We start from the raw sequence: 14056 nt of genomic DNA on the forward strand, positions 1-14056 counted from the left end.
GGGTGGGTCTTTGTTTTTGAGGTCCCTGAGTAGGAGGCCCTGATAGGCCTGCTGGTCTGAGTATCTGGCCCTGTCTATTGGGAGGGGGTTGTGTGATGAGGGCGGGGCCAGAGGCCTCTGTCCACTCAGCAGTGTAACAGCTGCAGAGGAGCGGACAGGAGGAGGGACTGGAGTCAGCACCAGGCCAGTGAGCAGATAGCCTTCATGTGAAAGGAGTAACCTTACTCTGTCACTGTGTGTCTGTAGTATAAACAACCGTCCAACGTGTCGGGTGTCAGAGACACAGAGCTGACCTACATCCGGGGGCTTGCCACGAGCTTGCTACCGCAGCCAGGGAAAGTCTTGTGAGTTGGTGTTGAGATCAAAATGCCTGTCTACTGTGAATCTACATATGAAGGCCGAGTGGGATCTCGCTAATTGGGATGTAGTCGAGGTTCCTGTTCTCTTAAACATGGTGTTTATCCTGGATTTTACAGTTTAAGACCCCATGTGTCAATTGGTCTTATTCAGGCATACTCAGGTTCAGTCTCCATGTAGGGTGTTTAACAGGGCTTTTAGCTAAATCTGTGAACTAGCCCCTTAGCTATGGAATAATCTTCAAATACAAGTGTATTATCTTTTTTAATTAGTACAGTCAGCATTTTAATTGCACTCAAGCGGAAAAGGGAATTTAAAAGGAAGCAGTTTTTCGGAGCCACATTTTGGGACACACAATGGCTCCAGGGTTTGGCTGCTCTGTCAGTTAGATGTGTGACTACCACTGAAGGTGTGTCTTCACACAATGACCTTCAGTCATTACATTACATAGGGAGTCAGGTGGCTGAGCGGTTAGGGAATCGGGCTAGTAATCAGAAGGTCGCTGGTTCGATTCCCGGCCGTGCAAAATGACGTTGTGTCCTTGGGCAAGGCACTTCACCCTACTTGCCTCGGGGGAATGTCCCTGTACTTACTGTAAGTCGCTCTGGATAAGAGCGTCTGCTAAATGACTAAATGTAAATGTACATCTGAGGTCACTGTCACCCTTGACCCGGTCAGTTCTAGATGTGCTGTGTCGTTGCTAACTCGTCACCTCTCTGTTCCGCCAGGTAACCTGCCTTCAGGATTTCTTCGGGGATGATGATGTGTTTATTGCCTGTGGACCAGAGAAGTTCCGCTACGCCCAGGATGACTTTTCCCTGGATGAGAATGGTGAGGCGGATGACATCACTTCCTCCCCACATCATGTCCAGGGCTTCAGCCCCTCCTCCCCCCCCCATCTCTCACAGCTCCTCACACTAACACTGCTGCCCTCCAGCTCTAACACAGGCTTCACGTCTCACAAAACATTCCTTTGAAAGTGACTATTTTGTCAACGCAGGTTGTATTCTCATCCAATTCATAGGATCTGTGTGATTATTCTGTATTCTTATCTTATATTCACCATTGTTCTTGAATGTTCATCGGTTCAAATCATGCTTTCACTAAATGTACATCTCTCATACTCATTCATGGCAAACATTTACAGACTGCTCTCATAAAACTGTAGACATGAGGAACTCAACAGGAAAGAATCCTGAAGTTAAATAAATACCTACAACCCAGTTAACTGAGATTTTGTCAAGAGGCCTCTCATAGTAATGTCAACACCAGCGTCAGCCTCTATGCATATGTCTCGTCAGTCACTCGACACTGGAAAACCCATCATGGCCATCTCCCTGTGTCCTTGCTAGATGATACTATACCCCAGCAGCTATAGGTGTACTGTCATGTGTACATGGACGGATTTGGTATAACTCACTCCCCTGAGTCCAAAGCTTAAGTCTCTCAAATGAGTATTGCCTTAGAGCTCATTATCAAGATGGAGTTTATGTAAATGTGATTTAGACATGTAGATGGAGAGATTAGGGCTGTCTCTGGGGTGTCATTGTCCAAATATCAAGGGTCATAGTAAGCTAAGGACTAGAAGGTGCTGTTGTCTGGTGTTTGAGGTCTTGACAAGTGAACTCCTTCCACACGCAGAGAGATGGCATGAGATCCCAGCTGATATGTGTGTGCAGATCTTCAGAGGACCACGCTGTGTGGAACACAGGGCTGTGGAACACAGGGGTGTGGAACACAGGGCTGTGGAACACAGGGCTGTAGAACACAGGGGTGTGGAACACAGGGCTGTGGAACACAGGGCTGTGGAACACAGGGCTGTGGAACACAGGGGTGTGGAACACAGGGCTGTGGAACACAGGGCTGTGGAACACAGGGCTGTGGAACACAGGGCTGTGGCTGCGTGTTGATTGTGAGGTGCGCAGGAAGCAGACAGTGTATAGCAGCAGACATTCATCTGGGTGGTGACAGGTTTGGGTCAGATCCTTTGCTGTTCCACGTGAGGAGATGAGGAGCCTTAGAAACAATACCACCTCCCTCCCTCCCTCCAGACGTCTATTTATACATCTCTACACCCAGCCTCCCCTCTCTCATTCTCTACCTTGACATCGCCACCGTAGAGCCTCACGGGCAGGACGGGATCCTCATCCGCTCTGCCCAGCTCCAGTGCCCAGCTCCAGTGCCCAGCTCCAGTGCCCAGCTCCAGTGTGGGTGACGGGGGGCAGGCAGGGTCCATGCATCCCCCACACCACTGCCTGCCCTCTCTGAACCAGGAGGAGATACCAGTGTGCTTTAATGTTGTGGTTCCTTTTTTTCAGCACACTACCCCTCTGGAACCAAACCCAAATCAGGCCCGGCGGGCTATAATAACCAAGGTCAGTAGGCCGGTTCTGCACTCTGGGGTCACGTCAAGTTCAGGCTGACATCCACGTGAACTGGGTCTGGGCCTCCCCATGTGAAAAAGATATACATGAACCTTGTAGAGTTTACATATGTGACTTCCGTGCTACTTTGTACTCTGTATATGTTTACTACGAGAATGTCCACTTACCTGTGTAAATAAGATAAGGCAAGCTGAACGATGTTAAACTTATGCAACGTCATACAGAACATGAATTGCAGACAGGTTTTATACTCTGTGTACATTATAGAGGTTGTGTATATTTAATGGTAACAATTCCCCCAGTGGGATACAAGAATTAACTCTGAATGTTTACATTACCTGCAGGTTGAACATCTTAAGAATTTTTCTGTCTCTTTTCCATATGAGTGGGTCTGGTCCTGGTTCCATATGAGTGGGTCTATCCAGAACAGGGTAGAACAGAACAGGGTAGAACAGAACAGGGTAGAACAGAGCAGGGTAGAACAGAGCAGGGTAGAACAGAGCAGGGTAGAACAGAGCAGGGTAGAACAGAACAGGGTAGAACAGAGCAGGGTAGAACAGAGCAGGGTAGAACAGAACAGGGTAGAACAGTCTGTGGCTGTGGGCTCCATACTGTTAGTTAGCCTCATTAATGCCATGACCCAGAATAAACTGCGCCATAGAAACTTAGCTGCTATACATACTACACACGGTGAACCTTGCCAGCATGCAAAACACACACACTGTAAACTGTCTGCTGTAGAACACACCCTGCAGTTATGTTAAATACATACATAAAATGCATTGAGTAATAGCTACTAAGCAATTGCCTGAATGCTTGCATAAAGCAGTAAATTGTACAGCTGATCCTGCCCAGCTTTGCGCCATGACTCTAATTAAAAACAAGACAGTCACAATGAGCTTCATTATAAACACATCTGGGTGCAGTCTGGTCCTGAATTAACATAATACAGTCTCTGTGTTCTCATTGTTTGTTTTCAGTGTCTTTGTATCCAAGTCTGTTCTTTTGTCAGTTTTGCCTTTCCTTTCTATGTGGAACAGACTACTGCAACTACAATGGCCTCAGTCTTTATTTCTCTAATGCTTCTTCTTCTATCGGTATCTGTGTGTGTGTGTGTGTGTGTGTGTGTGTGTGGGTGTGTGTGTGTGTTTGTCCCCTCAGAATGCAGGGTGATGAAGGGACCCAAACCCCAGAGGATCTCTAAGAGTCCAGGTCCGATCCGTCGTAGCAAGTCTCCAGCAGAATCGAGTGAGCCCATTATTATCTGATCTATTCTGCCCTGCACGCTGGGACGCAGTCCTGCCTGGCCTCACATACACTGCAGATACAGAGCTATTCTCTCCCCTTTAAACACCGGCTTCCTTCCTGATTCTTAACACAGCTAGACCTATCCAACTGATATGGGGGCATGATTATACAGTTTTTACTTGTCAGTTACAATATATAAGTTGTTTTTAATTTCATTATATTACTTGTTTTGAGTTTGGCTTCAGTTTTTTTTTCCCTTCTTTTTTATGTTGAATTATGTCTGTATGTAATTTGCATGTTTTTGCCTGGGTTGTCATTGGTCAGCCTGGATGTCTAGAGACCCTGTCTGTCCGTCGAGGAAGTCTGGATTCTGCTGAGCAGAATGGACCTTCTAATCTCACCACATCACTTCCTGCACGTTTACCAAAACCCGGCAATAATACACAGAAATTGGGACACAAAATCCAGCCTTTGTATGATCGGGATAATCTGTGCAGATTATGAATGATGAAATTATACTAATCCAGATATGTTGACGGAATCTAAAGGGAAAACAAAGGTGCTGCAGAGGGTTAGGGTTGTAGGAACTGACCAGCTGTCTGTCTACGGGGCTGGTATTATCTGTGACATACGATGTCTGGTGTGGAACTGACACGCAGAGAGAAGGAGAGAGAGAGAGAAAGACTGAGGGAGGGAGAGAGGGCGGGAGGGAGAGAGGGCGGGAGGGAGGGAGAGAGGGCGGGAGGGAGAGAGAGAGAGAGAGAGAGAGAGAGAGAGAGAGAGAGAGAGAGAGAGAGAGAGAGAGAGAGAGAGAGAGAGAGAGAGAGAGAGAGAGAGAGAGAGAGAGAGAGAGAGAGAGAGAGAGAGAGAGAGAGAGAGAGAGAGAGAGAGAGGTGGGTGGGTGGGTGGGAGAGAGAGTGAGAAAGAGAGACGGAGAAAGATTGAAAGGGGCCGCGAGAGAGGTTTTAGAACATGCACACGTTCCCTGGGGTAGGCAGCAGTTTCAAAGTCTCATTTAAGGTCAAAGGGGTCACAGCGGGGGTCAGTAGTCGGGCGGCAGAACGCGTGGCTAGGTGTCCTCCTGTCACCGTGTGTCACTCCACAGCCAGATGGATGGGCGGGTGGAGGATCGGGGTGTGCTCCTGGGTCCTGCTGCCCCTCCCCCCTCCCGTCCTGAGCTGTTCATGTTTCAGTCGCTGCAGGGGTGGGTCAAAGGGGCCTCTGAGACAGCAAATAGGCAGCCAAGTGGCTGGTGGCCCCTAATATGTCTATAGATGCTGAGGGAGGGGCTAAAGATGACAGGCTGGAAGGGTCAGCAGGTGACAATGTGTGTGTGGCGTTTGTGTGTGTGTGGGTGTGTGTGTGTGTGTGTGTGTGTGTGTGTGTGTGTGTGTGAGAGAGAGAGAGAGAGAGAGAGAGAGAGAGAGAGAGAGAGAGAGAGAGAGAGAGAGAGAGAGAGAGAGAGAGAGAGAGAGAGAGAGAGAGAGAGAGAGAGAGAGAGAGAGAGAGAGAGAGAGATAAAGATTAGAAGGGAGGTCAAAGGTTTCCTGGTGTAAGCTTTCAGTATCATATGGGGGTCATACACCTCTACTGGAAAGGGTTAACTAGGCTCTTTGAAATGTCATATGTTCTATATGATCTTCCCAGTAACACAAGATCTGTCTTTGGTTTTATCTTCTGTTATCCTGTTGAATTAAACGAACACACACAACAGAATAATACTGTTTTATATTGAGTACTGTTAAAGCATTCAGTGTTTTTATTTAACTCAGGCACAATTGATATACTGTTGAATGGTTTGGTATGTGATATGATATTGTATACTGATTATCTGAGACTGTATGCTATAGTTCTCGCCCTGATGGTCAGCTTGCTCGTTCAAACCCAGATACTAACCCCTCCCAACCCTCTTTCTTCAATGGTGGTCTGGCAACCTCTCACTCCATTATGGGTTTTGTTTGTTTAGTTTTGTTGCACTTTTCTTTTTGAATAAAAGCCATGTTTTCCTTTACTTGTGGTGCATGTTTCTGCTTAACCCCTTCCTGCATCCATCCTTATTGACACCTCGCTTCTTTACATTGGTTGTTTTTATGCTGCCTGAATTAATAGGACATTCCATTTATACGTAGCACTTCATAAAGTTTCTTTTTAGCAAAACAGACACTTTTAGCGGTCCTGGGATGAAAAGGTGGACCTGATGGCATTGACGTTGTTCAGCTTTACAGCTGAAGCCAAAAAACTACTTGTTTACAGTCCTGACTGGCCCAGAGTGAAACAAGCCATCTGCTCTGTAGACGGTCCTCAAGGATTCTATTTGTCCCTTAAAGACAAAAGGCTTTTAAAAGTCTTACTACACAAACCGCCATCACTGCTTTAAACCAGGTCCAGCAGGTATCCTAGCAACCAGACAGTGTTTGTGGAGGCGGGGGCGGGAGGGGGAGGCAAACTGAGGCACAAACAGAGAGCCAGTCAGCCCCTCTGGAGAGGCTGAGGGCAGAGCGAGGCCCAGGGAGAGCGTCTGGCTGCTCTTACACACGATCTAACCCCCAGGTCTCTCTTTTTCTTTCTCTCTTTCTCTCTTTCTTTCTTCATCTCTCCCTATTTTCTCTCTTCCCTCCTCTCTTTGTGTTTGATTCTGTCTCAGCCAATGGGACAGGGTCCAGCAGTCAGCTCTCCACCCCAATTTCCAAGCAGTCCCCCACCTCTACCCCCACCAGTCCTGGCAGCAACCGTAAGCAGAAGGTACTCACCGGTCCTTTCCTCCTCTCCTCCCCCTCTCTGTTGACCGATTTCTTACATCTGTCCCCCCGTCTCATTTCATATCGGACGAATATATGAACTACTAATACAATAAATTCTCCTCTTATCTGTTCCCTCCTGTAGGATCTCTACCTGCCTCTGTCTCTGGATGATGAGGATTCTCTGGGAGAGTCTATGTAGATGTTCCTCACAGCTGCAGCCTCTCCCTGGCCTGACACACAGAGCTGTCTCTGGTGCTGGCGCCCCCTAATGTCTGGGAGGACCTCTCTAGTCTGCACCCAGCCTCTTCCTGGTGACAGTCGTCTACTTTACCTTCACCATTAGGGCTGTTCCACCTTTTGCTGCTTGAGAATTCACCACAAAATCTCTTCTTTTTTATAACAAATATTGTTAAAAATGTATATGCTGGGCGTATACGACAATGATGTAAAGATGACCACGTCTCATTAAAATTCCCAAACTGCCAGTTGTCAGAAGTTGAATTTTAAATGTTTCCTCTTTAAAGAGAGCTCACAATTTACTAACAGGAAGTCCTTACAAACTATGAAAAATATATTTAAAAAATCCCCAAATTCTTCCATGTAAAACCACAGGCGCAAAAGACACTCCCACTTCATGTGCATAATTCCAAGCAGCAAACAGACTTTTCTCCAGGGGTGTGTCCATCAGACTGAGTCTACGTTTTTGTGTTCCTGATGCTAATGATTTTCCTCTTTCCGTTTTTCCTTTTCGTTGTATGATTCAAGGTGTGACAAGTAATTAGAACACTTTTAGGTTAATGTCTTTCCCATCTGCTGTAAATAACGTGTACAGCCATCGCATCATCCCTGCTAATACTGTAACCATAACCATGCTTCTATAATGTCAATACCGACATCCGCCACACATTCAGACAACATCGCGCGTTCTCTGACGAGAAGGTCTTCACAAACTGAGATGCACGGTTAGGCCAAACGTCTCAACTACAGCACCCCGGGCATGTACAGATAGAGTTGAAGAAAGGGAGATGCGGGTTGGGGATAAAATAACCAAAGTCAAAAGAATTAGGCCCTAGTTTAACATGAAGTGAAGAAGAATACAATGTACAGATTGTTTAAGCCCCTAGAAAGTTCCATTTTAAAAAGTAGCCTTGCTGCAGCACTGTTCTCGGGTCAAACTCTCTGTTCTGGGAGCCTGTTGAGCACTGTGCTACACACACACATACACACAGATGCCAATCACACACACATACACACAGATGCCAATCACACACACACACACACAGATACCAATCACCAAGCTTTTTGAGGCAGTCGTGTAACAACATGTACTGTAACCATGGCAATAAAACCGATTTCTGGAACGTGTCACTTGGTGCAGTTTGATCTGCTCTGGCAGCTATTGTTATGACTGCCACTGGGCGCTGGTACACCAGGTTACACACTCTAAAGAGTTTAATGACAATGAAGATGTCAAAGCCAAAGTATATATTTGACTGAAAAAAGAGAAAATGGTAAATGTAAATATGTTTCGATTCCCCAAGAAGAACAGTACTGTATGATACTGTGAGCTCCCACCAAGACACAATATCTGACTAGTTCATGCTCATTTAGGGAAATTAGATTGCACACTTAACAATAGTGGAGCTTCTCACATTTTGCATGACTTTTACCTAGTGTTAATTGATTTATCGCAATTTTAAGATAAGAAGAAGCAGAAATATGAAGACTTTTCATATGAAGATTCTTTTCTTACACGGGGTTGGTAAAAAAATATTTTAACGTATGTTAACGTGCTATCTCTGTCTGAAACAAAAAAAAAATCATGTTCTTGGAGAATAACACATGAAGGGTCACACTGATGTTAAGTTTCTGAGGAGGATGTCCTGTGAAAATCTTATTTACACATTGTTGTGAGACAGGAAGTTGACTGAATTAGGCCAGTCATGGAGGTTTTTACTGGCAGTCATAGAGGAGAGTGTGACAGTGTGGGGCATTACTGTAAGGAAGCAAAGTGAACCGGTGCTCTTCCTCCCCTGGGACATGTTTGACTCTGTGAAAGCCATACTGTACTACACAGTTCTACTATATCGTGCAACAACCCACCTGAGTCCCTCAATGACACCTTAATCCAGCAGGGGGCACTGTGATGTCAGCGCAACAGCTAATCCAACAGCAGGTCCACTTTTACACCTTTTGGGAATCAACGATTTGTAAGAAAATGACATGTGACTTTTTTTTCTGGACAAATTCCGATGTATTTTCTCCCGCCAGTTGTTCGATATCTCGTCTCTTTGCCCCAGATTTTCTACAGCCTAACATTAACAGTAAATGTCAGTTGTTTAGTGTGAAGCCGCCGCCACCATGCAAGATGGAGGGTGTGAACCTCTCGCCCCCTGTGGTGCCTTTTTTTTTAGATTGAAGTCTTTTGATAATAAAAAAAAAGAAACAGGAAAACAAAGACATGTCTGTCTCTGTTGACAAACTGTTTGTAAAACATTTCTATATGTGTTGAATTGTAGAGCTGCAGTCTACATTTGTTTTGTAGTATTCCAGGATGCTTCGTCATGGTGCACATGTACTCTTTCTGTTCTCTTTGAATGCATTTCTGGTGGAATGACTTGGGTTACTGGAAAATTTACAATGTCCTCTTTATTGGTGTTTTGCAATGTCACAGTGGCTTGTTTCAGTGCTTCATTCTATGTATTTACCGATTCCCTTTTGCAATTAAAAGAGTTGTATTCCAGTTCTCCTTCTGACTCTGTTCTTATGCTGGTCTCCCATGACTCACCAGTCCACGCTCTTTGTTTTATGCTGCAGACTCATACTGTATGACGCTCCATATCCAGCCACTCTGTTATTATGACATCACATACAGTAGTCCCTCTCACCAATGACTTGTGACCAGTCTCTGCTGACAGTGACACAATCCTCTACACAGCCTCTAAAATAAAGTGTTAATCGCTCCAACAGCCTGGCAATGACTGCAGTATAATTAATGAAAACGAATGCAGTTTTTATTATGACATATTAGAGTTATATTAGAGTTTTGACATTCCATTCCATCACTGCTTTGATGCAGTTTGGATTGTGATGTCATAACAGATGTAAAATGTTTTACAGCAAAGTTGTGGAAATTTTTTGTATTTGATCCAAGGGGTACAGAAGAAACAAAATTACAACATTTTACAGCAATGTTGTATCTTTGTAGGCTAGAAATACTTTGACAATGTACCTTTAAATAGGCGTGGTCTGTGTGCAAGTGATTTTTGTACTCTGTAGGCTAGTGTTCTTGGTTGTATTTAGCACTTTAGTAAATGATGAAGTAAATTGATGACCTTATGGTTACCATGGAAACAGTAGCCTCAGTAGCCCGTTTCTACCTGTGTTCCCTGGTGCACTTGATTGGAATGTGTGTGAGTGTTGCGCTTGTGTGCGTGTTCCTGTTTGCAAGTGTGTAGAAGACTGAAAATGTGTGTGTGTGTTGAGTGTGTGTGTATGCGCCTGTATGAGAGTGTGTATGAGTTGAGTGTGTATGAGTCTGAATGTCATGCACAGCTATCTGGTTGGCGAAGCAAGGCAGAGCTACAGAAATAGATACAAAAGAGCAGACAGCGAAAAAAAAAAAAAAAATTACTATTCTGTTCAGGAGCACCGCCATTGGGCTGTCTCCGTCGCCATGGTAACATAGAGTCTTTCAATAGTCAACATTGATCTCCAGTCTAAACAGGAGTTTCTTGGGGATTAATTGCACTGCACGCTGCAGGGGAGAGTCCCTTACATTTACAGCGTGCTTCAGTGTGCAACATTCACCCTCTGCCAGACCTTTCAGAAACCCTTTTGAACCCTGACTCACTGCCTGCTGATGCAAGGGTACATCCCCCTTTCAGACATGCTCTGTCAAGGATGAAGGGAGTGCATCTAAAACAGCAGTAAACCAACCATGTCTCAATAAGTGATCATCAGTGGTAGATTCATGCGTCATACCTACATACTTAGGCACAGTAAGTAGGTACAGTTGGCATTTGAGATGTATTCATACCATGTTATGGTTGATAGTCTGTGGGAGATTAGTTGAATATGTGAATAAAGCACACTTCTTTTACGGGGAGATTATGTATGTACAATCTTTCATGTTTCTCTGTTTGTTGGTGACACACTTTCAGCTTCCCTGAGTGACAATGGCATTACTCCAACACCCGAAAACTACAACATATATCTGGTCTTAAAAATATGCTTAGCCTTTTCTGTATTTCTTTTCAATCCCGTGCAAAGCAGCTGCCTGTGAGTTCTGAAACAGAACACAAACAGAACAGAACGCCTGTGAGTTCTGAAACAGAACACACAGAGGGCTCCTGGTCCCCAGGTAAGATCTGCTTCCAGAGGACTGCAGTCTAAACAAGGCTCTGGCGTCCCCTCCTGTAAGACTGAAGCACTGCTGTCTGCTGGCTCTGCGTGCAGACCAACTGGCTTAGGTGAGGATAGATTGTGGCTCCAACCTGACTGTTTTAGTGGTTCATAGGTCATGATCACATACCAGTTAATTGTAACAGAACACATAATCCACCTGGTGTCTGCTATACTTTCTTATTAATTAGAAAACTTTAAATAATGTTGTAGCAAGCAGCAAAACAAAACCACTGACAAGACTGGACTTCAGGTGTCATTGTTGAGTATGTTAAAGTTTTCCTGTTGCAAACAAAATTCCTTGTGGTCTCACAGACCCGACAACCACACAAGGGTTCAATCAAATACACCTCAAGTATGTGACAACCCAGTAAACCCACGTTTAAAACACAACAGCAAAGACAACAACGTTTGCTGTGCGACGCCTTCACATGCACATTGGGATGGCTTGTCTGCCTCCTGGTGGTTGTTTTGAGAGTGACATGAAGGGTACTCATTTGGCACCTGTCCATAGGAATGTAATGGTATGAAGTAGAGAGGACGAATCCTGCAAGAGTTGCCATGAGAACCCTGCGCTCTGGCTTCCATCTGCCATCAGACACGAGGGCAGAACTGAGAGTGTTTCGTGGCAGGGAACGCTCTTATCAGCCCTGTTAAACGGGAAATATTCCCTCTGAGGTCTAAGTCAGTTTGTTTGGCTCCAGGGAGACAGTTTTTCCAGTGGACTCGCTTAATAAGAGCAAATCTCAACTGGTGCATGAAGAGGACTTTGACATTAGTCATGATGACAAGGTCACAGTTTTGGGGCCTGGCTTTTGAGTAATTACTGCAATTACTTGACAGAGATGGTGTAACATTTACAGTGTGAACAAGGCTGCCAGGAGCACTGACCTTCCTTGATTGTGGTTTTGAAAGGAAAATGTCACCAAATATTAAACATGACTGTCTCACTTAAACTTATATATCCATCGCTGCCCCAACTGATGCCGCTCAGTCTCATGAACCCCAGGAAGTGTGCTATAAATCAGTTTCCTGCTCTCACAGAATATCAACATGATTGTCTTCTTCTCTGAGAACGATAAGGCCATAGGCAGATACTGATGCTAAATGCTAAAAATAGCCTTTCTGTGAGACACACTGTCAGTACAAAAGTGCTTTGTTGCCTTTGAACACAAAACCCCCATAGAACTTCAGCAGGAGAGAGAGAGAGAGAGAGAGAGAGAGAGAGAGAGAGAGAGAGAGAGAGAGAGAGAGAGAGAGAGAGAGAGAGAGGGGGGGGGGTGGCTGTACATGTATTGCGAATTACAAACAACAACAAGCAGCATATGAATCATGATTATTCTCTTCTTGGATAAACAGGAGGCCACAACCCTTAGTACGTATATGTTGGGGACACAGTATTAACTTGATTGGGAAATAAGACAGATGTTTGACGTCATAGTAAGTTGTAATGTCATTTTAGCAGTTAGTCAAACCTGTGGTCATGCCTTTATGGGAAACCAGATAAGTCAACGCAATATTGGGATATCCATTACAAGCAACTACCACATCTTTATCATGGAAACCGGAATTGCTGGACTGTAAAGCTCCAGTGTAGCTACTATCTACAACAAGTAAGAATGCTGAACTAACACAACTTCTGAGATGCAATTTATATTACAACACTTTTTAATAAAAAATACTCTAATCTTAAAGACATCTTGGATTTGTGGGGTTATATTTGACCTTTGACCTCTCTCCTCACATTCCTGTTGATCTAGGAATCTCTTCAGGCTATGCTTTTAACTCCAGCCGGATTTGACCCTCATTTGCTGCTTGGCTCAGACACTGGCTGCTGGACAGGGTCTGTCTGAGTTAGAATCCAAAGTACAAGCTCTGCTCACAACATGTCTTCTTACGGCAGACAAGGATTCAATTCCTACAGTATTATAGTACAGTAAATTGGGTGCACATGTCTCAATACATTCACTTTGCAGTAAGATATCTGTGGTCAGCTCAATGTCAAGGCTAGATTTACATTTTACATTTAGCAGACGCTCTTATCCAGAGCAACTTACAGTAAGTACGGGGACATTCCCCCCGAGGCAAGTAGGGTGAAGTGCCTTGCCCAAGGACACAATGTCATTTTTCACGGCCAGGAATCGAACCAGCGACCTTCTGATTACTAGCCCGATTTTCTAACCGCTCAGCCACCTGACTCCCCTAGATGAGGTTTTACATGTCCAGCCTCATGGGCTGAAACACATTTTCATCAGCTTTCTTTCTCTATGAACCAGTCATCCACAGGGAGGGTCCATGCCAACAACATTAGTTAATTGTGAGGAAATTGTGCTTCTATTCCCATGTGTGCTCTGGGCAGCAGTTTGAACTCTGGGTTATTATCAGGGAACCATCTCCTGTCCAGGGAGATGCTGGAGGGACAACTGTGTTTTTTTTACTGTTTCTGTTAATGTGGGAGGATAACAAACAGGTAACAACCTCTCTCTGTAGCAACAAGCACTCCAACAACTTGGAGAGAGCAGACAGGTCACTTTTGTAACAACTCGTACTAGTGTTTTACTAAAGGGTAATAACTATTACAACTGGGGAGGCTCAGTCAGGTAGTTACAACCTGTAGTTACAGGCACTGAAACTGTTGGTGGGGGGGGGGTGTCTGCTGGGAGCATACAGTAGAGTAGGAACTGCCCGAAACAGAAAGAGCTCTTTCTCTTGTCTGAGTAAGAAAAGTGCAGATATTGTACCTCTCCCCCTCCACACCCCCCCCCCCCCCTCTCTCTCTCTGTGCCCCCGTGGCTGACTGCACCCTAAAAGCACCTTCTGTAGCCAAGCCTGACAGCCTGGGGGGAGGGCAGAATAACATATCTCTCATCTAACTCAACTCCCATGGAATGAGTCTCGAGCCAAGGATGTGAATAACACCCT

The 14056-nt window shown here is 45.0% G+C and overlaps 1 protein-coding gene and 1 long non-coding RNA gene across 4 annotated transcripts in view; both read left to right on the forward strand.

The window, feature by feature from the left end:
* LOC134039419 (neuronal migration protein doublecortin-like) overlaps positions 1-9479 on the forward strand; it is a 32642-nt gene extending 23163 nt beyond the window's left edge. For 2 of the 3 annotated variants that reach the window (XM_062485281.1, XM_062485282.1), the window contains exons 4-8: positions 1086-1188; positions 2676-2732; positions 3903-3989; positions 6634-6731; positions 6873-9479. In XM_062485281.1, the coding sequence (XP_062341265.1) occupies positions 1086-1188; positions 2676-2732; positions 3903-3989; positions 6634-6731; positions 6873-6929 (402 nt within the window). In that variant the 3' untranslated portion in view covers positions 6930-9479. The remainder of the gene's footprint in view (positions 1-1085; positions 1189-2675; positions 2733-3902; positions 3990-6633; positions 6732-6872) is intronic. The other variant, XM_062485283.1, reaches the window with a different exon arrangement.
* LOC134039420 (uncharacterized) lies at positions 4917-6000 on the forward strand. Its single transcript, XR_009932775.1, has 2 exons — positions 4917-5322; positions 5469-6000. It is a non-coding gene; the product is annotated as an uncharacterized LOC134039420 (long non-coding RNA).
* Positions 9480-14056: the final 4577 nt, after the last annotated feature.

This window comes from Osmerus eperlanus, chromosome 19 (assembly GCF_963692335.1).
Source record: "Osmerus eperlanus chromosome 19, fOsmEpe2.1, whole genome shotgun sequence".
Lineage (NCBI taxonomy): Eukaryota > Metazoa > Chordata > Actinopteri > Osmeriformes > Osmeridae > Osmerus > Osmerus eperlanus.